Source organism: Eubalaena glacialis, chromosome 12 (assembly GCF_028564815.1).
Source record: "Eubalaena glacialis isolate mEubGla1 chromosome 12, mEubGla1.1.hap2.+ XY, whole genome shotgun sequence".
Taxonomy (NCBI): domain Eukaryota; kingdom Metazoa; phylum Chordata; class Mammalia; order Artiodactyla; family Balaenidae; genus Eubalaena; species Eubalaena glacialis.
Window position 1 is genome coordinate 101583444 of NC_083727.1, and position 25317 is coordinate 101608760.

The window sequence follows — 25317 nt, forward strand, 5'->3', positions numbered from 1 at the left end:
ACATGATTTAGACTCTGATTCAGATTTCAGAACTGAGAGGGGCCTCAGAATCATTTAATTCTGCAAACAAAGCAACCAAAATCTGGGCATTAAGAGGGCTACACAATGTCAGAATAGGGCAAAAACCAAGCTGAGCTCCTGGTTTGACCTCCATTACTCTGTCCTAATTAGCATTTTTTTTTTTTTTTAAGAGATAAAGCAGGTAGGTGAGGCAAAGGCAGGCCTTCTGGATTTGGGTTTCTGGAGGGTGAAAGGGCAGAAAAACATTTAGAGCAGAGACCTAGCCACTAGAGTAAGGTATGGCAGGGAAAGATTCAGGAAAAGGAATCTACCTGGCCAACACTACACAGCTCAATTCTCACTCTGAATAAACTAGGAAGGGTAAGGGAAGACAAAGCTGAATCAATTCTTACTTTTGAAAATGATTTACAGTGGAGGACAATATTATTTTTTTATCGACAAGAAACAAATACCTACTTGAGGGCAGCTCTAGGGCCAAGGGAATTTGAATGCCAATCTCTTACAAAAAAAACTATCAAAAGAAAAAGAAGTCTATTCAAACTTCCTTTTAGAGCTCTATGATATTCAGGCTACCCAAATCATTCCCCAAAATCTTCAGAAGTTTCTAAAAAGGGAGAGAAAGCCTTGTTAACAGTTTCATTATATTTTTCTGACAAGGTAATTCACTCTGTGCCAATTTAATGTTAAAATAGAGTTGGATTTTTTAATGTATTAAATGTGTGCCCTACAGCTTACTGGAGTATTTTAATAATTGTGTGCATGCTATTACATTTATGATCTTTTCATAAAACTTAGTAGATAACTTCCCATTTAGTGATTAAGGATTCTTACGATAGTTAGCAATTCATGATATTTGCTTTATGACAGACTGTTGATCATATCTCTGACTAATCTGCTACTGCATCCTGAGATCAGGAATGCAACCCCAGCTGTAAGGCTTTCTTATGACGGACAGGACAGAATTGATGCCTTTACCTTCAGCCCCTATTGGAGGACAGTTCCAGGCCCAGTAAACAATGGTGCAGTTTGGCAGTCATTAATAGAAACTGCAAACTGGGGGAATCGCTAATGAAGTTGCTAACAAAGAACCACTGATATTCAATCAGTGATTCTCGAAGAGTGGTGCAGGGACCCCTAAAGGTCTCTGAGACACTTTCGGGAGTTTGCAAGGTCAGAACTACTTTATAATACAATATTATTTGCTATTTTCACTCACTGTCATGAGTGTACAATGGAGCTTTCCAAAGGCTATATAACATGTGATATTATATAACGAAACATGTCAATTATTTGGAAAGTGTGCCTAATGCAATGAACGAACATTTTCCAAATAACGAACATTTTCCAGATGACTAATCCATGATATTACAAAATCATTCACGGGTAAAACATTCATTCAAAGGAGACCAACGGATTTTAAGGCGACAGAGTACAAAAAGTTCTTTGATATGGTTTTAGATTCCACATTGCAACAAACCTTTGAGAACACCACTTACTAAGTTTTGATGTAGTATCAAAGAATATCCAGTTATCTGAAAAGCTTTTAAATATTCCTCCATTTTCTAACTCCTATAGACATCTGTGTGAGGCTGAATTTTCTTTTATTTATCAACCGTAACAACATATTGCAACAGACTGAATGCAGAAGCAGCTATGAGGACCCAGCTGTCCTCTATTAAGTATGACACTGAAGAAATTTGCAAATATATATCAATAAAATGATGCCACTCTTGTCCCAATTTATTTTGGATTTAGAAAATAGATATTTTTCATTAAAAGATTTCATGATACCATTTAGTGAGTTGTTTATTATTTATTTTAAATAAATTAAGAAATATTTTTGAATGTTCTCAATTTTAATTTCTAATATGGTAAATATCAATAGGTATAGCCATATAAACAAAAGCTCCTGTGGTAATGGTGGGGGGGATCTGCAACAATTTTTAAGAGTATAAAAGGGTCTTCAGACCAAAAAATTTGAGAATCGCTGCATTATATAACTAACAATATTTTACTGCTGCAAATGTTAGCACTTTAACAGTTTTTTGCAGCTTTTTTACAATTTGTTGCAGTTTTAAATATTAATATATATAGCTATTAATATTAAAATAAACATATTTAACTGGGGCTGCTACTTTGATAGGACCCTACTCAATAAACTTATTGAAGTAAAAGCCAAAATGAAGGTATAAAGCCAACGCTAAATAAAGAAATAAACATGTAGTCTGATTTAGCTGTCTGTACCTTTGTACAGAGCTCAACAAATTTAACCCTATCAAGCATCTCTTCGTTCCTGGTATATGGCCCAGGATCCGGCAGACCACGTGGCACAAGGCTGGTGAAAAACAACTGCCGTGGGTGATTGTCCCTACTCACATTTTAAAAGGTTGTTTGTCTAACCATGTGTCCGCTTCTAAACCACTGTACTCTTAAATTACTCAGACTATGCATTCTGTCACTTCCATCAACTAACAAAATAAACTTGTATCCAACTTACAGAGGGTACAGAGGGAAGTTTTTCACAGCTCAACTATTTAGAGGTAACCTTGAAGAATGCTTTTTTTTCCCCTCCCGTAGGAAGAAAATGTAACACAAGGGGAATAAGAATTGTGGCCTGAAATCCTTTCTGGGATAAGGCAATCTATAAACAAATAAACAAAGTTGCCTGTCACAAACTCCAGCTTAAGGACATATTCTTAAAATAAAAAGCTACACCACGCAAAAACAAAAAACACCATACAGATAGTCATCCTTAGTAAAGAATAGCACAAAACTTAAAGACAGCACTACGAGGATTTTACTGCAATTTGAAGGGACACTCAGGACTTTCTCAGGTTTTAGTTAAATTTCCAAAATGAAACACCACAGCTGAGCTCCTAGATTCCTCCCTTACCCTTAAAGTCAGTGGTACCGAGTCTGAAGAAAAAAGATTAACTTAGTGTTAAATAAAACTTGAAAAACTGAATGAGGCATGAAAACAAAAGCTAAATTTCACACTAAACTAAGACACTGAATAGTAAATATTTCGAATTCTGGATTGATTACTGAGATTATGAAAGATAATTTTCTTTCAAAAAGAAAACTTTAGGAAGTATGAAAACTTTAGGAAGTATGAAAAGGTAAGCTAAAAAGTAGAGAATAATTACCCTCAGGTGGGTTGCAGAGGCTCCTCCATTCAGAAGAGAGCTAGTCTGATATGACAGCTGACTTGAGATTGATTTGACAGTAGGTTCGTAATAACATATTAAATGTTGATTCCAATATAATTTCAATCACAACAGAAATGAAGCAGTTTAGATCTCCCAAACAAACTTTGAGGCTTGGAGCTAATAAACTCAACATTCCTGAAACTTGAGAGTAAACTTCTAAAGCTAAGCCATTCCTTCATGTGCATTAAATAGTCATAACCCCTTGTGAAAATGATTTTTGCAATAAAAATGAGCTTTGAAATTTGAAAATAAAAGTTCAAAAGTAATTTTCTCAACCAGAAAGAACTGAGACTATTTACAGTTGCTCCAAACAAAATGAAATATTCAGGTATAAATCTAACAAAACCTGTTTAGATCTGAATCCCGAAAATTAAAAAATGATGATGAAAGAAATCAAAGATGACCTAAGTAAATGGAGAAATATACTGTGTTCAAGAATAGGAAGATTCAACATAATAAGGATATCAATTCTCCACAAACTGATCCATGTTTAATGGAATTCTTATCAAAATCTCAGGAAGGTGTTGGTAGACAGAGACAAGTTTATTCTAAAGTTCATTTGCAAAGGCAGAGGACCTAGAGTAGCTAAAATAGGTAAAATTTTAAAAACAAAGCATAACATGAGATGACTCCCTCTACCATAATCATATATATAAGGTTTACTATGTAGCCTGTAATGAGGAGAGTGTGGTATCGGCAGAGGGATAGACACATACATCAGTAGAATAAAGAATCCAGAAATAGACCCACAAAAATATGCCCAACTGATTTTTGACAAAGGTGCCAGAGTCAGTGGAGGAAGAATAGCCTTTTCAACAAATGGTACTAGAGCAACTGGGCACTAAAAGGTGGAAAAAAAAAAATGAACCTCGACCTAAACCTCACAACTTATACAAAAATTAACTCAAAATGAATCATGGACTTTAAAATAAAACATAAAACCATAAAGCTTTTGGATAAAAATATAGTAGAAAATCTTTGGAGCTACAGACAAAGGGTGCCAGGGAGAGCAAAGAATTCTTAACTTGACACTAAAAAGCACAATCCATGAAAGAAAAATCTGATAAACTGGACCACATCAAAATTTAAAACCTTTCTTCTGAAAGACCCTGTGAAGAGGATGAAAAGACAAGCTACAAACTGGGAGAAAATATTTGCAAACCACGTATCTGACAAAGAACCTGTATTTAGTATATATATAAAGAACTATCAAAAATCAACAGTAAAAGCACAAACAATCCAATTAGAAATATAGGCAAAAAACAAAAAAAATGAATAGGATCTTCTGATGGCAAATAAGCATATAAAAATATGTTCAACATCATTAGCCATTAGGAATAATGCAAGTTAAAACCAAGAGATAGTGCTAAAAACCTGTAAGAATGGCTAAAATTTTAAAAAGTGATAACACCAAATGCTGGCAAGGATGTGGAGAAAGTGGATCATTTATACATTGCTGGTAAAAATGTAAAATGGTACTGCTGCTCTACAAAAGAGAATGGCGGTTTCTTACAAAATGTGTGCTTATCGTACAATCCATCAAGTATACTTTCATGCCTATATCCCAGAGAAATGAAAATTTATGTTCACACAAAAATCTGTACATGAATGGTCATAACAGCTTTATTAGGTAATAGCTAAAAACTGGAAACAATCCAAATGCCCTTCAATGGGATATACCATAACACTCTATTGTATATCCATGCCATGGAATACTACTTGGGAATAAAAAAAGGAACAAGCTATTGATATATGCAACAACTTGGATGGAGCTCAAGGGAAAAAATGATATCTGCCAACCACAAAAGGTTAAATACTGTATGATTCCAGTATTTATATTAGATTCTTAAAATGATGAAATTATAGAAATGGTGAACAGATCAGTGGATGCCACGGATCAGAGAGCTGGGGAAGGCAGGAAGGTAACTGTGCCTATAAGTTGGTAACACAAGTTCCCTGTGATGGAACTGTTCTGCATCTTGACCACGGTGATGGTCACACGAATCTACACATGTGACAAAATTGCATAGAACTAAATACACACACACACACACACACACACACACACAAACAAGTCCAGGTAAAACTGGTGAAATCTGAATAAGGTTGATGAGTTGTATCAATGTATTACTACCAATTTCCTAATTGCAATATTATATTCTAGTTATGCTATATGTTACCACTGGGGAAACTGGATGAAGGGTATATGCGATCTCTCTACATAATGTTGTTAAAACTTCATGTCAACCTACAGTTAACCGAAAATAAAGTTTTTTTAAATTTCTTAACTCCAGTAAGAAAAAAAAGTAAGAATTGAGGACACTATACAGTTAACAAGTATTTCAAAGACTTATCATCACAGATGACTGATTTTCATGCTCTCAAGTGGGTAGCCACATAATTCAACTCCATCTACAACTCAGAATCCACAGACTTATTCCATTTTTCCTCTCTTCCTTCTTTCTCTTCCCTCCTCCACCACTCCATCAGCCCCCTTCATAACTGGCTATAAGAGGGAACTGCAGTACGTGTGTATTTGTGTGTGTGCGCACGCGCGTGTGTACTGCAACTCCGTGTTCTCTCTAGTTTTATACAAACACGCACAGAGGTGTGGGTTGTTTGCAACCATACTTATTAATTCGCATTCTGTGCTCTTGGTTCCTAATTTTAAAATCCATTATGTGGCACATTTTATACTTCCCTTTAAAAATAATTACAATGTCAGCTATTTGTTTATGACGATAGTTGCTTCCATCCCTACCCCCACCCCCACTACATAGGTAAATGGTCCTTAAAAAAAAGTTTTCGTATGTTGCTCTGCAGTTTGAGTTAATCACTGGTGGAACCTATACAATAAGATATCTTCTGTGCACTGAAGCAGAAGTTAGTGATTGCTGATTTTGGAGAATAAGCTAGGCACTTTTTCTGGTCACTGATATACACTCTATTTAATAAGCCACTGTCTCTGAGCATGGCGTTGGTAGATTGAGCCTGGCATATTATACAGACTAAGAAGTACTATTATCATACCATGTACTAAAAACATCTAATTAATACACTGCGGAAAGCTAGTTTATTTATAGTTCTGACTTGCCCTTGCTCAGAGAGCTCTCACAGCAGGCATTATTCTCACACTTTTTCCCTACCTTTGCTTTCCACAGTACTTTGTCAATTCTAAGTAATTCTAAGCCCTGACTCAGGGCTTCTGTTTTATACACACACACACACACACACACACACACACACACACACATAAACAGAGAGCACGACATTTCAGTGGATGTTTAAAATTCCGTGGATCTTAGTCACTTGGGGAAAATATACTATTTGATTTAAGATGTGTGTGTGTGTGTGTGTGTGTGTGTGTGTGTGTATCTCACAGGTAGCATCTAATATAAGTTCTCCATATAACAATCATAGGGTAGTACGTTTTTCCTCTCTAATTATAAGAAAAAAATATTTTTATAAGATCTGCTGTATTCTCAGACTATTACCTCAACATCATTCCACCCACCTCTCACATCAGTTTTTATTTGGGGGAGTAGAGGCACACCCTGTCCCAAAATATATCTTTCACAAATGTTCAAAGAAATAAAAACAGAAAGTATTATTCACGTGGCATTTCTTACACAATGGCCCCAAAATGTCAGTTTTACACACTATAGCTCTTATAGTATCATTTTCAATTTTAGAGAAACAATCGCATAATCAAATAGTATATTTCCCCCAAATGGCTAAGATCCATGGAATTAAATATCCATTAACATGTGGCCCATTAATGTATACAATCTTTTACATCTTGCTCTTAAAGATAAAATCTTAAGTTTTTCCTAATCTCTTACTCAGAAAGATAATACCAAAAAAATAGTTTTCATTTCTAAGCGATGCGGAACTGCAATAAGCAGTCTTAAAAGAGCACATTGAACGCCCAATGAAGACTAACACAAAACAGCACACTTAGCAACTGTAGAAATTTTACCTTAATTCTTCTCTCGGTGTCATCTAATTTTAACTCTGCTGAAACGAGTTTCTTTGCTAAATCATCTCGTTCAGGTAGGTGTCTAGCTTCAGAGATCTTTTTCAGTTTCTGTAAGGAAAACTTTGTCCTAAATAGTTCACCTTCTGTATCTTTCACCCTTTTCTCAGTTGCCCGTTCTTTCTCTTGAGATTTTCTTAAGCGTTCTTTGAGTGCTGTAATCTCATTGTTATGACGAGCAATAAGTTGTGAGATTTCATTTTCTGTATCTTCAAACTTACTCAGGGCTTTCTCCTGCCTATACTGAAGCCTTTTCAAAGCCTTATTTTCTTTTAGCAGCTCAGCTAACTTGACCTGGAGTTCAGTTACTTCATTCTGCAATTCATTGATTTTTAGCAGTCTTGCAGAAAGAACCCCTTTTGTAACAAGATCAGTATCTTTCCGAAGTGGCTCCCTATTGAGGCTCTGGGAGCGAAATCCCACTCGGACGCCCCTTCTGTTTGGTGGACCCTTAGGGCTTGGTTTCCTAGGGACTAAAAAAGAAACAGTAATAATGTAAAGTGAAAGCTGTACCAGATGTAGTATTATTTACTCATCCTAACACAAGTGGATCCACAACGTTCTTTAGTTATTTTGTTTCCTTAAAAAATGATTTTACAATATTTAATTAAATATCAGGTTTTACTTAGAGCTCTTAATATAATGGTTTTATTAAGAAAGGTTTGAAATCTTTTAAGAAAGTTCAAGAATTATATTCTGATCCAGCAAAATAATATCCCCAGAGTTTATAGGGAATTATTTTACCATTTTTAACTTTACAGATAAGATAGCCAGCCAGCATTCAAACATAGGCACCATCAGCACTAGCACGGTGCCTAATAAACACTGGACAAAATATTGTGATAAGCAAGTCATTTGTGCCAAGATATTTGGGATCATGACTTAAAATGTGGAAATGTATGGGTTTTTTAAAATTAGTTAGAAACCTTTATTTGGGGAAAGAGGATGACAACATGACAGCAAGAAGATTTGGGACTCAGATTTACCACTTAATAAATCCTTGAGCAATTCAACTTAAACCTTTTCAAGGTCTATTTTCCCTATCCACAGAATGAGGATACCAACTCATTTGTTGTTGTGAGGATTAACTGAAGTTTGCATGTCAAACAGAAAAGTTCTCCACAAACATTCTCTGTCAGTGACAAAAACTTAATCCCAGGTACCAGTGATTGGAAACAGAACACACTTTAGCGGTACAGATGTGATTCTAAATGCTTCCTCAGAGGCTTTCTTTGGGGTGATGTTCGAATCAAAAACATCTGGCATAATTTAAGAACAAGATAAAAAACTCCACCCTAAAAAATACAACCATGTGAAATCTTTAAAGTTAATTAATACACATTAATCACAATATTTCACAAAAATTTGGAATGTTATTATTTTTTTACTAAAAGTTCATTGAACTTAACCCTCAATATACAGAGCACCTGCCCTTTAAAAGAGGCATCTGGAAGTCTGCCACAGTTGAGAATAACGAACTTTAATCTCCAAGGTGACTGCATTTTTTCAAGAAGGAAATGCATTCCAGAGGGAAAAAAAAAATGAAGAAAAACTAGAAAATCCAATGTTTCCCTACCCATTTTGCCAGCCATGGATACCCTGATTTCATTATGTAAACAAGTAAAGGGTAAGAGTAACATTTACAATTTAACACTACAAAGTTTCATTAAAGAGATGGAAGTTTTATAGAAGGTATTTTGAATGTGTAACTGATTTGGGATTCCAGCTCTATAAATGCTTGAATATATGAAAGGAAGTGGTAATAAAAAGAAATGAGGGAAAACCTACTTGTAACTTTGAAACTATGCTATCCAATATAGTAGTCACTAGCCACATGTGCCTACTGAGAAACTTGAAATGTGGGTGGTCCAAACTGAGATACCCTGTAAGTGTGAAACACATACCAGATTTCAAACACTTAGTTTAAAAAACAAAGGAATGCAGAATATTCCACACACTATGTTTTATATTAACTATATTTAGAAATGATAATATTTTGGATATGTTGGGTTAACTAAAATATATTATTAAAATTAATTCCACCTGCTTTTCTTTTTAAATGTGGCAGTAAAAAATTGCATGTGTGGCTTGCATTTGTGACTTGCATTATATTTCCATTGGAGAGATTGCTCCAGTTTTAAATTGGAGCACCCGTCATTTCAATTCTCTTTCTTTCCCAACATACTGAATTAACAGAGTTTTAGTATCTACATGCTATTATAGAATATGTACTCAGCTCTTGGAGTGACAGAAACTTTATCCATAAAAATGACTGTACATAAGGATGAATGTTAATCATTCCAAATCTCTGATTTTTATGTATAAAATTATATTGCTCAGCAAACAAGACTTCATACAAATGGAAACTTAATTTGAAAAGTTAAAGCCTAGATATTCTATGAATCAGGATAAAAATTTTCCACTAATATTTTATTCAACAATTTAGCCAGACAGAAAGGGCTTCCACAACCAACTTCTGACATCCTAAAAACCTGAACATTGATTTTCAGCATATTCTATTAGTACATCTACAAACAAAGTACACTTAACCAGAACTCAAAAATATTTCTCAGCATTCATCTACTTCTTTCATTTTTAAAACTATCAAGATGAAATACAGGGCTAGTAAGAGTCAGAACCAAGATGACTTATTGTTGTGTATACCATTCTTCATCTCCCCCTTGTTAAGTCACCACCAAAAAGAGGGTGGGCAAGTAACTGTTTTCCTTCCGTCAGGTGTTAAAATTACGGTATGACTCATTTAAAAAACATGTAACAGGGACTTCCCTGATGGCACAGTGGTTAAGAATCTGCCTGCCAATGCGGGGGACATGGGTTCGAGCCCTGGCCCAGGAAGATCCCACATGCCGTGGAGCAACTAAGCCTGTGCGCCACAACTACTGAGCCTGTGCTCAAGGGCCCGCGAGCCACAACTACTGAGCCTGCATGCCACAACTACTGAAGCCCGCACGCCTAGAGCCCGTACTCCACAACAAGAGAAGCCACCACAATGAGAAGCCCGCGCACCGCAACGAAGAGTAGCCCCTGCTCGCCGCAACTAGAGAAAGCCCGCGCACAGCAACAAAGACCCAACGCAGCCAAAAGAAATAAATTAAATAAATAAATTAAAAATAAAAAAATTTAACAAAGATAAACTATGCATCTACCAAAAACTGTGTTTATATTACTGATAAAACAAGAAATAGAATAAGTATGTAATATGTAATACACAAAGATGTATAACCTAATTATTAAATTTTATTATCATATAACTTCTGATAGAGCACAAATTTTACTTTTAAAAATAATAAAACATGCTGAAAATTTAAAAGGAGGAAGGAAGAATATGTTATCAAACATGAAATTCCACAAATTCAAGTGTTCAAGATGCTTTTTTAATCACATTTGTTCTTTCCTTAATTTAGTCTACACTGATGATTGTGACTTAAACCAAAAGGAATTAAGTTAGTGTTTAAGGAAAGTTATCAGTTTGGTTATGTTGTTTGATCTAAGGTAGACAAACTACCACAGATTTTAATTCAAAAGATAATGCAAAGCAGAAAACAGTACAAGTCAGATTGAAGACAATAACTGAAATTTTTCTGGGTGATATTAGAACTGTTTCTCATAGCTTTTTCTCAATTATCTTCTTAAATAAGATAAGGCGTAAGAAGTTCTGACTCCTTAATTGGGTAGCCTCCTAAACTGCTTCTGGGTAATGAGGGAAAAATTAAAGTATTCTTGCCAGTAATTCCCGAGGTATGTAAATGATTTCTTGGGAATAAATAGTCATTTTCTAAGGTTCAACCCTAAGGTCTGTTTGTTCTTAATTATATAGCAAAAGTTTAATATCAGATCATGCTCTCAACCACAAAATCAAAACAAGAAAACTGCACTGAGACAGATTTGGAGGAAGAGACTAAGAAACCTGCAGCACTGTACTTGCAGGAAAAACAAACAAACAGAAGAAGAAAATGCACCCAAATTGTTAAATGTATCAACATCCCTGGGAAGCTAGATCAGGGATCCATGAAAGGGCTGCTTTCAAAAGGAACATACATTCTTTGCAGATTTTAAAAAAGCAAATGTTACTTTTCAAAGTAAAAATCTGTAAAGGCAAATTTAATCAAACTCCTGATTAAAACTTTTCAATAGCTAACTATTCTCCTGTACAGAAACAGTCCGTATCTTAACACAAGATGCCAGGTGTTTCATTGCCTTGCCCCTGTTTTCCTTTTCATCTCCCAAACTTACCACTCCCTGCCTTGCAATCTTACCATTCTAAGCTACTGCTGTTATATTGTGCTGTATTTATTAACGTATATTATAAAACCTCATTTACCTTAGCTTACTTTTCTATGATACAGTCCTTACATATTTTGTTACTAAGTACATCAGGGTTTTCTTGACCAGGGATTTATTAAGATGAAGAAGAGATTTCTAGAACATTATCTAGTCAAAAAGATATTAATAACTAGTTCCAGACTAGTAACATTTTAATAAGAAAAATTATTTCTAATGATTTATGTTGTTTCCATTATAACACAGCTTAATAGAAAACAGACTGGTGGACCCAAGTCCCAAATTCCAATTCTAGGCTGAATTTGAACTTTTGTAGTAAGTAGGGGAAGTAATTTTACTCAATCTGTAAAAATGCCCCTTAACCACTTTATATCAATGCTTTTCACTACTTTTTGAAATTGAAGATAAAGGAAGGTCCACATGTTTTGTGATTTTTTTTTTTTTTTTTTTTGCCTTTACAGTACCTCACAAACTCCAAGATAATCATTTATTTAGAAACAAGAGAAAACAAAATGAGAAGGCTCAGTTATGGTTCTTTCTTTGGTATACCGTATGACTTTGAATATAACAAAGGATAATACACAGTACCATAAGCAACATTTATAAAAATATATCCTATTCTAAATGTAAATCATCCCATTTCCATGCACATATCCATATACAAATTAATAGAAGAGTTTCATTCATACATGTTTTCCTTAAGCATTCACAATGAATATTCTAGATCTACTGGACTTTTTTAAAGGATGCTTACCTTGATGATGCACTTGGCTGTCTGAAATTTGTTTTTTAGGATTTTTTCCCTTAATACTTGCAGGTGAGGAGGGATGGACCAGCGATGACTGGCCAGAAGACTGTGGTGTAGCTCCAAAATCAGATGAACAGTAAGAGTAACAGTGTGTGCCTGCCTTACTTTCTTTACCAGTATCTGGACTTCTTTCTCTTTCCCCCATGGCTTTGAAAAATGGCCTCTATTCACATAATTTCACAGATTCTTTTCTTCAGAAAAATCCATGGCAAGCCAGAAGAGCATTTTTTAGAGTCTTCAGATCCCAGGGATAATATTCATGTATGTGCAATTTGTTTTCTCTCTGCATCTGTAGTCCACAATTCACAGGAGGGACCAGAAAATACACTTTTTCCCCTACAATTAAGGAAGGGGGAAGGAAACTCATCATATTTCATGAAATAGATTTCTACAGTTAATTACAATGAAACATACTAAAAGCAAAATAATATTACTGCTTATAATTTTTAAAAGAGGCTGTAATTTAATTCATCTGTATTATCACACAGTTATTTACAGTATTTGGAGAAAAGACAAACTGTCATAGCCTAGATAGAGAACATGTAAAGTACCTGACATATACTTGCTTCTGAATAAATGTTAACTGCATTTGACTCCCTTGAACCTTAAGATTTAAAATAAACACAAGTGCTGATTTTTAACAGGTGAATTATGATCAAATCACCAATTTTTCTTTTTTTCTTTTTTTTTTTTGGGTGGGGTGTGGGGGGATGGTGGTAAAGGACAAGACTAACAAAACCAAAGAAAAATATCTAAAATTGCATAAAAATGTAAAACTGAAGTATGTAAAAAAATTAATCAAATTAAAGCACTTGATGAAAAAACATTTGCAACATGACAGAAAAATGGTTACCACCCTTAACAATAAATACCTCATATCATGCCATAAGAAAAATATGAAGTCAAAAGATAAATGGGCAAATACATGTTAAGACCCATAGCAAGCAATACAAACTATAGGCACATAATAACATTCAACCTCAGATACCATTTTTAAACCTATCAAATTATCACAGATTTCTCAACACTCAATGCTTCCAGAATGGCTGTCAAGAAAATATTGGGAAAAAAGATGGCAAAATATATTAAAACTTTAATTATGCTTTTAACCTTTGATCTGATAATTCCATTCCCGGATACCAAGAAAATTACCCTAAAAATAGGGGGAAAGTTTATGCACAAATGTTTAATGCAGTACAATTAAAACAACAAAAAACAAAACCAAACAAGGAAGCAACCTAATCTAACCACTGCAAAATAACTAACAAAATTAAGAAAAGTATTGAAAAAATCAATATAGCATAGTATCATGCAACTGTTAGAAATGTTTACAGAAAGTTTGTGTTAACAAGGAAGATGCTTATACTATTAGAGTAAAAAGAAAAATTCAAACTGGTGTATACAATATGATCTCAACTACACACAGTCATTGAAAAATACTGAAAACACTGAGTATTCTTTTTAACTGAACTCAGGAACTGAAAAAAACCTGCAAACCAAGGTATACATAATATACCAAAATAATGTCTGGAATTGGATTACTTTTATAATTATAATTGTTCTTAATATTTACAAGAAATGAAAAGCCCATTGACGAAATTAGTGTTAAAAGTATATACTAGTAATAAATGAAAATGACACCTGCACAAGGCAGCACTACTACTATTCATGCAGCACTTTTGTAGCGGCAAAGGACTAAAAGAATCAAAATGACCATCGATAGGGAACTGGCTGCATACACTGTAAACCTCCACACAGTGAAGTACAGTACTACGAAGCTATTAAAGGAATGCGGATTACCTCTGTATATTCTCTGCAGTCTGAAGTGATCTCCAGAATATATGAAGAAAAGGAAGAGGGAGAAAAGCATGTATAGTACGCTACCACTTAATGAAGAAGGAGGGTTATAAATTTATATACACAACTTTTTATATTTTTAAAAAGTAGAAGAATAAATTAAATACTTAATGAAAAAACAATGGGTTCTCTAGAGCAGGGCTGTCCAACAGAACATTCAGGAAGAATGCAAATGTTCTAAAATCTGTTCAGTATGATAGCTAGCCACATGTAGCTATTGAACACCTGAGATGTGGCAAGTGTGAACGAAGAACTAATTTTTAATTACGTTGAATTTTAATTAATTTAAATGTTAAAAGCCACATGCACTGGTGGTTAGCTGACTGGACAGTATAGCTGTAGAGGAAAGCAGGAAGCAGAGTTCAGGGACAGGGATAGGAGTTAGACTTCTTTATCTATAACTTTTGTAGTCTCAACTTTGGAAATAATAATTTTTAGAAATTAGATTTTTAAAAAGCATTTCCTATGAATCAAAAGAAAATGAAACAAATAAATGTAACTATATATACAGTTGGCGGCAAAACCACACAGATTAACCAGTTCTAATGACTTTAAAACACAATCCCTAGTGAGCTATATCCTACTGACAAAAAAGGCACAAAATTTTTCTAAAAACTGCTTTCAATAATCGCATTGTTGGCATTGTTATTCTCAGGCTACTACATGTGCACTGTGAGATAAAGCAAACAAGTAATTACATTGGTTCGGTTAGGTATTAGAATTTTCTAAAACAAACAAGTATAAGCCAATACGAGTTTTAAAATTCTGGAGCCCAAAATGTGAATTTGGAGTATCAGTATGAATTTATAATGGATTTTACATTTTTTTTTAAAAAAAACACTGTTTCCTAGCTCTGTCCACTGAAAAACCCTAGAAGCAAGAAACAAACTAATAGCAACAAACATTCCCAGCACTCAAATGTAGTGTCTAAATACCATTTCCCTTAAAAGAAACTAGTAGAACTCCTTGTAAAATGTCTTATTCCACATCTAAGAGAGGAAACATACAAGATGAACCTAAGAATCTAGAAATCTGGTCATACTAGAGAGCAAGACAGCTGTGAGGCACTCCTGATGGAGCATGAGAAGGGCTCGGGAGCGCACGCCAAGAAGCTCCGACTAGCCAACAATGGGACAATTGCGTCATCAATAAGAATTATATCAGCAAAGGATTAAGACACATCAAATATGTTTAAATTCATGAGGTCATATGTTATTTTAAAAAGACGAATTAGTCACCTCTGAAAGACACTAGGCAACCAACTCATTCATCTGAAATTGATACATAAAGAGAAAAAAATCAAACAGGTATCCTGCCTATACTGTTACGAGCTGTATCTTAAAATAACAAAACAGTAGATAAGGGGAAGTACTGGGTTGGCCAAAAAGTTTGTTTCTTTACAGAATTACTCTAGCCAATAAATTAAAAAGGGAATATCAGAATGACAGAATTAGAATATTGCCACTTGGTAGCCACTAATGAAATAATGAAAGTAGACAGTGCTCACTAATGGCTGCTAACACTACAGAAAAGAAATAATCAGACACTGTGTGCCTTCCAGATAGGACACAAGGCTACCTCTGAAGTAATCTGCTCCTCCTACAAGAAAAATAAAATCTGATTCTGGTCAAACTTCTAAACTGAAATGACAATTTATAGAAAATACAGGGGACAGAGATACAAGGAAGCAATTAGCAAAATCCACACTGTGGCAAATCCTACAGGACAAACTGGCTTCTTTAATGCATAAATTGCAAGCAGGAAAAGAAGAGATGGCGAGAGGGTTTCTATATTTTTTTATTTTTTATTTTTTTTATTTTTTTTTTTTTCTATATTTTTTTAAAGTCTTAAGGAAAACAAACAATTGCAATCTATGAGCCTTGTTTCAATCCTGATTCAAACAAATTATATAAAAGAAAATCATAAGATAATTGAGAAAATTTAAACACTGACTGGATATTTAATGACATTAAGGAATTGCTATTGCTTTAGGTGAGATCATGATATTGTGGTTACTTTTTTTAAAGAGTCCTTATATTTCAGAGGTAGATGTTGAGATATTTATAGGTAAAATTAAATAATGTCTGGGGTTTGCTTCAAAATAATCCAGGGGGAAGGAGGTAAAAGTAGAGATTAAATAAGACTGGCCATGAGTTAATAAAACTATGTAAAAACTGTGGAGACTTGCAGCTTCACTATTCTACCTCTGCTTTCATATTGTTTGAAATTTTCCTTAATAAAAAAGATTTTTTAAAAATCAAGCAAACAAACTTAGAACTTTGTTTTACTTCTTGGTAGATTATTAGTGCCTGGCAATCTCAGTCTGTGTTACAATTAGCTATCTGATCTGAAATCAGCAACAAACACTAATATTAAAAAATATATAAATCAGTCTGAATCTTTCACTTTGCAATCATGACAGAAAACATTTACACATTTAAAAAACTGTCTAGGAAAAAAGGATGATGGATTAAAGCAATTAAGTGGCTCCATCACTTATTAGCTGTGCAAACCTGGAGAAGCCACCTAACTTCTCAATCTAAATCTAAATCTCAATTTTCTCATCTGTAAAGTGGAAATAATAATGGTAACTTCCTTAAAGAATTGTTGTGACAATTAAATGGGATAATTCAATAACTATCACACAATGAGCACTTGGTAAATATCAATAATTATATATTACAATTTAAACATACAAGATGCTCAGTAAATTCTGATTAATATTCTTTGTCAAAGACTTTCAGTTTTAATTTTAACAGTATAATTAAAAGTTGATTATATGATATGGATGAAGATTATTTGTTTATATGCACATCACAGCAGTAGCTCCCTGTGACCTATCCCATGTAAGTCAGGGGTCCCACCTAACTTTTTCTTGCAAAGGGTAAGAATCCACAAAAACATTACCTGCCATTCATCTCATATACACCAACACTAGCCCTCTCCCCAACCCCTGCCCCAAATATATACATATTAAAAAAAAAAAAAAAAGGAAATATCCATTGCCCCATTATCCAAATCCTGTTTCCTGAGACAACTATTTTAATATCTTATACTTTTTTGCTTATACTATTTTTTTATTGAAGTATAGTTGATTTATAATATTGTGTTAGTTTCAGATGTACAGCACAGTGATTCAATTATGTGTGTGTATCTATCTATATATATGTATACATTCCTTTTCAGATTCTTTTCCCTTATAGGTTATTACAAAAATTGAGTATGGTTTCCTGTGCTATACAGTAGGTCCTTGTTGCTAATCTATTTTATATATAGTACTGTGCTTATACTATTTCTTGAATTAGCAATTTTAGACTATGAAAGATGAGGATTTAACTCACACCTCATTTTAAATGGCTGCAACACGCAACTACATGTTGGTTACGCAGAGTTTTTTTCTCTAGAATTCCTAATTGTCCTTTTTTCTTGAGAGGAAAAAACATCTTTCTTATCACATCACTGATATCTATCAGTTTCTTGGTCATTCTATCTATAGCCTGAAATCCATTATTCTTCCTCTTAAAGACATTTTTCTTGGAGACTAGTAATTTCCTATTCTAACGTAAACCAATTACTTTCTACCCGCTGCACCACTGTCATTCTGGAATTACTTTTACTGTACTTCTGAGTTAATCTACCATTTCTAGTGGCCCATGTCATCGTCTTTATTAGTTTTCATTGTATTTTACTGCTCCATATCCTCAAGTACCTTCTTCAGAAAGGGTTATCTGAGGTAAAAGTTCTGAGTCTTTGCATGCCTGAGAATGTCTTTATTTTGCCTCATACTTCATAGTTTTCATAGGTTCCAAATTCTAAGTCACTCTCTCTCAGAACTTTGGAGACACTGCTCCACTGTCTTCCAAACTCTCAGAGCTGCTTATGAGATGTGACAGTCATTCTTTTACTCAACATATACTTTTCTTGAGCTCTCACTACGCAACAGTAATAAAAAACAACAACGAAAAATCCCTGCCCTTATGGCGTTCACACTCTAGTTATGTTCATCTGATTCTCATTCTTTATAGGTAATCTTTTTTTTTTTTTAACTCCCTAGGAACTTTTAGGATTTTCCCTCTTGCTATATTGAAACGTCACAATGATGTACGTAGGTGTGGTTCTTTTTGCATTGTGTTGCCCTTTTCTTCCCCTCTTCCTTTTAATCTGGAAACTTGTGTCTTTAAGCACGAGAAATGTTCTTAGGTTTCTTTTTTGATAATTGACTCTTCCTTTACTCTTTCTGAAACTTCTACTGGTTCAATAACAGACTTTGTTATTTGCTCTCTTTGTCTTTTTGGACTATTTTCAAAGACATTTACTCAATTTATCTTCTAAATAATCCAGGATTTTTTTTTTTTAATTTGTACAAATATCTTAATTTCCAAGAACTCTTTCTTGTTCTGATTTTTTAAAATAATTATTCTGTTCTTGCTTTAATGAGGCAATACATTCTCTTTCCCCTGAGAACACTAAATAGACATTTTGTTTGTTTTAAGGTCTCTTCTGATCCAGAAATTATCTTTGTTTCACACAGTTACAGTTTTTCAGTTTGTTCATCTTAGGTTTTTTTATACACTGCTGGTTTTATTTCTTTGAAGATAATTTTTGGTCACCCACTGATACTTAGGAAAGAAAAAGAAAGAATGAACGGAAACCATGTACATGTGAGCGGGGCCTCCTCACAGGCACACGTTGCTTTAGAATGAACAGCAAAGAATCAGCCATTATGCTGGGGACTCCCTAAAAGTTAGCAATGAGGAGGGATCATCTCCAAACACAGATGTCCACCATGGCAACTCTCCTTCTTCTTTAGTGTCATCTTTGTTTTTATTTCCAGAAATTACTTCTGTGTTTTTTGATGGGAAAGGGAGTGAGGGGTGAAGGGCAGAGAGTATGACACTGACCGTCACTGTGCATGAGCTTGGGTGGGAAAGGAGGCACAACTATTCCATTTATAGTTTTTTAATTATTCTTCCTCCCCATTTTCAATTTTCCTTTCTGACTTTTTAAATCCCAAGATACTCTGAGACGCTGTTGGATATATCAGAATATTTCTTTGCTGCAGTTCCCTCTTGAATATACTGGGACATAGTTCTCTCAGTTCTAATCTGTTCCATCCATCATTTCTTTCATGTTTCAGACATGTATTGTAATCTCTCGTCTACTGAGAGTATTCTATCATTCTTACAATGTTATAGGTTTATTCTTTTTTTCTTTAATATGATTTTAATGTTGTCTCCAAGTAGAAGAAGAGACAAATACATATGGTCAGATCTACATCTTTAACAGCAAATATAAGTCATCTTTAGGCTAACTATTTATAACAATTATTCTCGACCTTTCAAGACAACTTGATATAAGCAATCACTTTTCCAAAGTTCATGAAACTACTATTCAATTCATACACTTATTCAGTCAACAAAAATTACTGATGATACAGATGCCATTTTAGACAATGAGGAAACTAAGATGAGCAAAAATACACTATGAGTTCTTTTAGGGCAGCGTCTGGCTCTTCCATCAAAGAGAGACGATTAAGAAAAAACAGTCACAATAAATTATGTATGTATCCTTTATATATTCCCTGAAAATATTACATGCTAATTACATGAGAACACTTTAAAAGTGATAAATTCAAGAACAGCCCCCCAGGACATATATGTGGAGAAAACCATAATTCAAAAAGATACAGGCACCCCAATGTTCACTGCAGCACTATTTACAACAGCCAGGACATGGAAGCAACCTGAATGTCCATCAATAGAGCAATGGATAAAGAAGATGTGGTACATATATACAATGGAATATTACTCAGCCATAAAAAGAAGGAAATAATGCCATTTGCAGCAACATGGATGGACCTAGAGATTATCATACTAAGTGAAATAAGTCAGACAAAGACAAGTATCATATGATATCACTTATATGTGGAATCTAAAAAAAAAATGATACAAATGAACTTATTTACAAAACAGAAACAGACTCATAGGCTTCGAAAATAAACTTACGGTTACCAAAGGGGAAACGTTGTGTGGGGGAAGGATAAATTAGGAGTTTGGGATTAACACACACACACACTACTATATATAAAATAGATAATCAACAAGGACCTAGTGTACAGCACAGGGAACTCTACTCAATATTCTGTAATAACCTATGTGGGAAAAGAACCTGAAAAAGAATGGATATATGTATGACTGAATCACTTTGCTGTACACCTGAAACTAACACTACATTGTAAATCAACTATACTCCAATGTAAGATAAAAAATTAAATTTAAAAAAAAAAGAAGAATAGCCCCAGGAACGCTAGAGAATATTTTGTTACCTTTGCCAAACTTCTCATTACTTAGGATCTATGCGGAAATAAGGTAGGTATTTCTAAACTATGTATCCCATATTATGTTACAAACCTTCATGACAACAAACAAGCATTCCTTAGAAAATACAGCAACCCAAATATCTAAGCCTTCCTAGAAAATGGAAATTTAGACACTTGTGAAAATTTTCTTTTATAAAATTAGTCCTTAGTCCTTGTAAGAACACTGTTGCCTGGTTGTCAGTGGCTGCCAGAAAAACAGTTCAAACAAGCAAACAGGAAAACAAAAGTTAAAGAAAAAAGAAAATGCATGAAATATTAGACCAAAATATGAAAGGAAAAAACGGATAAAGATGAGGTAAGACAACTATTAGAATAACAACTAATGATTTTTTTTTTTTTTAGAATAACAACTAATGATTTTTTTATGAAGTACAAACAAAAACAAATGAACTACTATAGTTTAATAAGATTACATAACAATTTAGCACGGGAAGGAACCCTGGGAAATCACTCCTTTCTTTGCATAGATTAAGGAAACTAAGACCCAGAAAAACAAAGTGACCTACCCAAGATCCCAATTTATCTAAGGTCACAGACGTAAGTTAGTAAAACTGGAAATGGACTACAAGTTGTCTGACTCTTGGTTGAGGGACCTATTCAATATTTCAACACCAACCATCGATGAGAACTACCTCATCTTTAAAGCCACCTCCACGTGCATCTATTCCATAGTGTGGCACTCCCCCTACTAAAACTGATGCAGCATTTCTGCTCCTTTTTAGAGCTAAACTGTTCACCTGTCTTCTTTCCCACTCCTCTCCATCTCAAGGACTGTGCTCCTGCAATTCTGCCCTCTCTACAGCATCATTCCGATCAACAAAGAGGTTCTAGGAAAGCTGTTGCTTGACTCCATGTCCTATTGCATCTACAACCCAATTTCTCCACTCCAATTTTCCAGTAAAAGTTTTCGAAGAGTAATTTATAATCTAGAATGTCATCTCTACTTCCTTTCCAACAATGTTTTTCTGAATCCACACTAGTCAGGTTTTCATCCCGACCATTCCACTGAAATAGCTTTTGTCAAAAGCGACAATGACATTCAACCTGGTGAAATCCAAGAACCAATTTTCTGTCCTCTTCATCCCTGACCCCACAGCAGCATTGGACAAGAGTGACCAGTCCCTCCTGACTACAACACTCTCTTTTCTTACTTAACTTCCATAGCCACCTGCCTTCCTGGTTTTCTCATTACCTCATTGGCTGTCTCTTCCCAGTCTTCTTTGTTGAATCTGCCTCCTCTTCCTGACCTCTAAAGGTTGGAGTACACAAGGCACCACATATTTGGCCCTCTTTCTTTAATCTACACTCTCTCCTTAGGTGATCTCACCTAGACTTCATTTACTCTGTCTTTCGGATTCATATATTCACCTTCCTATTTGACAACTCCAGCTGGGTATCTAAACATCATTTCAACCTTACGTGCCAGTACAAAATCATGATCTATCCCCTTTCTACTCCTACTCACTCTTTCCTATCTTTCTGATCACATTAAATGGCATTTCCATCTACTAAATTATCCATTTCACAAATCTAAGGATCATCCCGGATTCCTTCTTACTCTCACATCCCACAACCAAACCATCTGTAAAACCAGGCTGTTTTATCTCCAAAATATATTCCAAATTTGATGATTTCTTACCATCCACACTGCAACTGCCCTGGTCCAAGCCACCATCTTTTCTCACTTGAACTTCTACAACAGCCTCCTAACTGATATCCTGCTTTCATTTTTGTTGCCCCAGTTAGAGAAAGCTATTGAAACTTGACACAGAGATCAGACAGCATTACTCTCCTGCTTAATACCCAATTTGTTACTAATTGATATTTGTAGTTTGTCCGAGGCCACAAAGTGAATGAGAGGGGTTTAAACTCAGGTGAAAATCAATGAGAGGGGTTTAAGCTCAGGTGGAAGTCAGTGAGAGGGGGGTTAAGCTCAGGTGGAAGTCAATGAGGGAGTTAAGCTCAGGTGGAAGTCAGTGAGAGGGGATTAAGCTCAGGTGAACCGGACCCGTGCTCTTCACCACTGTTAAACACTGCCCCGTGGTCCTGCCGACTTAAAACACCAAGTATCTGAGCACCCACTCCGATTCACCGATGCCAAGAAGGCACTTTTTTTTGGCCAACTCTCCCCTCCTCTCATTCCATCTCTGAAGGATGTGTAAAAATTTCACAGCCTGCACCAAAGAGCCTTTCCACTCTAATCACAGTCTTAACTTCCTGTTAATTCCAAGGCTACCAAGAGCCTCACAGTCTCCTTCCCCTTCTTGCCCCGTCCCTCCTTTCCCATCTTCAGTGTCTACAGGCCTCTAGGGCTTTCTAATAACTCCGAACCCCTTCTCTATATCCTCCTGCAAGGCGCTCCCTTCCTTCTCTTCCTGATCCCCCAAAGCAACCCCTCCCGAACTCGTTCTCATCCTAACTTCCCAATCCCCCACCTTTCGGTCAACCTCCCCTCCTCCCAACCCCCTCCCAGCCGCCGGGCTCCAGATTTGTTTTCCTAGGACTTTTCTTCTCCCCGCGTCCCCCAATCCTCTTCCATCCCTAATCCTTTAACAACTCCACTCGCACGCCCCCATCTGCTCGCCGGGTCCCGCACAGCCCGGCCTCACCTCGCACCCTGAAGTCCCCCCTATCTCCACGCCCACCCCAAAGCCCACCTCCAAACCGCTCCCGCCCCTCCTCAACGCCGACGCGGCGCCCGCCTCCTTACCTTCTGTCCGCGGGGGCCTCGGCGTCTGGCCGCCAAAGAGGGGGTGCCAGACTCGGCTGCGGGGTGGGCGCTCAGGGGGCCGGGGTGCGGGAAGTTTGAACACGGGGCTAAGGTAGGGGCGGGGACGTCAGCTCCCGAGTTGCAGCGGCGCGGCGACCTCGGCTCCAGGGTAACGGAGGGGGAGGCCCAGACTGCACTGCGGGACGCCCGCAGCCAATGATAGGCCCGCCCCCGACCTCCCATTGGCTTCTGTTGTTAGAGGGCTCTTTCTATTGGCTTCAGTGGAGCCGGAAGGCGGAACGATGAGTACGAGAGTAGGCGGCCATTGGTTGACCGCTCTGGCTGTAGAGGCTACGGAGAGTGGCGAAGTCGTGCACGCCGAAGCTCGGAGAAGCGCGCCCGGCCCTTTAAGCTGCGCGAAGCCAGGGGCGGCAGCAGAGGGTCTAGGGCCCTGGGTGGTGAGAGGTGGAGGGCGAGGGCGGAGAGGAAAGGGGTTACCTGAAGTGAATTGTAGAAATGAGCGACTGCATAATTGAAAACATTGAAAATTGTCTCGAATCGTTTTTGGAAATCGCTTGGTTTTAAATTAGAAATTAGAAACAAATAGCTAGTCGCTTCTGTCTTAGCACTGCAATTGCTGATTTTCAGGAGGATGTGGAGTTAAGTGTACTGATGCTCCTGCCTCGAAGACCTGGCTTTAGTGAAGCACGAAAGCGCCCCGAATTAGGCTTAAAAGTGATTGTTAGGTTTTGGAAGGGGTTTGAGGTGGAATGACATTTGTGGCGCATGTCAGTAACCTATTGAGAGCTGCTTTAAGGCATATTTTCCCTTCAAAAATAATTGACAGTGTATTAAACGGCATTAATTGCGGGAGGCAGGGAAGGTAAAAAGAAAATCCTCTCTGCGATGAAGTTTCTTTCAAGCCTTTCTGAGCGTTCTGATTATCAAGATGGTTTAACACCATACTCCGCTGTTCTCGCCATTGTTAATTTCTCTAGCACCTTCATTCTGCAGAGAATCTAATTCTTGAAGGCAAAGGCGTTCTAATCAATCTTCTGACCATGAATTACGGTAATTCCGTTTCTTGCTTGACCTTGTTTTCGACTTGCACTGTTTCAAACCTTTCATTTTACCCTGTCAATATATTTTACTTCAAGTTAAAGATTAACCCACCTAAACAATACCATAATTAAATGCAATCGTCTCTATGCGCAATAATCGGTAGACGATAGTAATCATCTGTTTGTAAAAAAATTAAGATGAGTAATACCAGAAACTGCACGGAAATAGCTTTTCATTAATTTGTTTAAATATGCTAATACTCTTCGTTAAACTAGTTCACTGGTTATTACTCCGTTAAAGTTAATACTATGTAGCTCAGTAAACGCATTGATGGATTACTTTTAAAGGAAGTTGCTATAAAGAGTCAAAAAACATCCTGTGACTAGATTAAAAAAACAAAAACAGAAAGAGTCTCTCCCCAAATAGTCAAACTGGGGTTTGCTAGCACTCAAGGAGAGCTGAGAATGAAACAATATTCAGCACTAACAATGTGCTAGTCAGTGTAATATTCTGGCTTCATTCAGGTTCTAGACTGGTATTGTTATTCATTGTTCTACCTGAGGAAACGGATTCTGAAAGGTTAAAGGATCTACCACTAGATACTAAAGTAGTAAGTGGTGGGGTCAGGATTCAAGCCAAGGTCAGCTAAATTCCAGGTTTCAAATTTAAGGCCTTTAATATGTTTCACCTACAGGTTAATAGAGTTGCTGGCAAGCAAGAAAGAATTTAAAAGTTCAGGAGTCTCCACAAAATTGTCTAATTGTATGTAACACATTTTCAAGATCTTTACAATGTACAGTTTTATTCACTCTTTCATATTTGGAATAACAGTGACTATCAATTTATTGGACCTAGGAAAAAGACCAAAAGAATTTATAAACCTTCAGAAGTTAAGAATGTTTATTGAACTAATTTTTTTAAAGGTTATCCCAA

At 36.0% G+C, this 25317-nt stretch overlaps 1 protein-coding gene across 1 annotated transcript in view; it reads right to left on the bottom strand.

The window, feature by feature from the left end:
* The window catches only part of LCA5 (lebercilin LCA5), a 62664-nt gene extending 39179 nt beyond the window's left edge, over positions 1-23485 (bottom strand). Inside the window, exons 1-3 of the mRNA XM_061207032.1 lie at positions 23323-23485; positions 12323-12712; positions 7210-7739 (exon numbers count right to left, since the gene is read on the bottom strand). Of these exons, the coding sequence (XP_061063015.1) occupies positions 7210-7739; positions 12323-12521 (729 nt within the window). The 5' untranslated portion in view covers positions 12522-12712; positions 23323-23485. The remainder of the gene's footprint in view (positions 1-7209; positions 7740-12322; positions 12713-23322) is intronic.
* Between the last annotated feature and the right edge of the window lie 1832 nt (positions 23486-25317).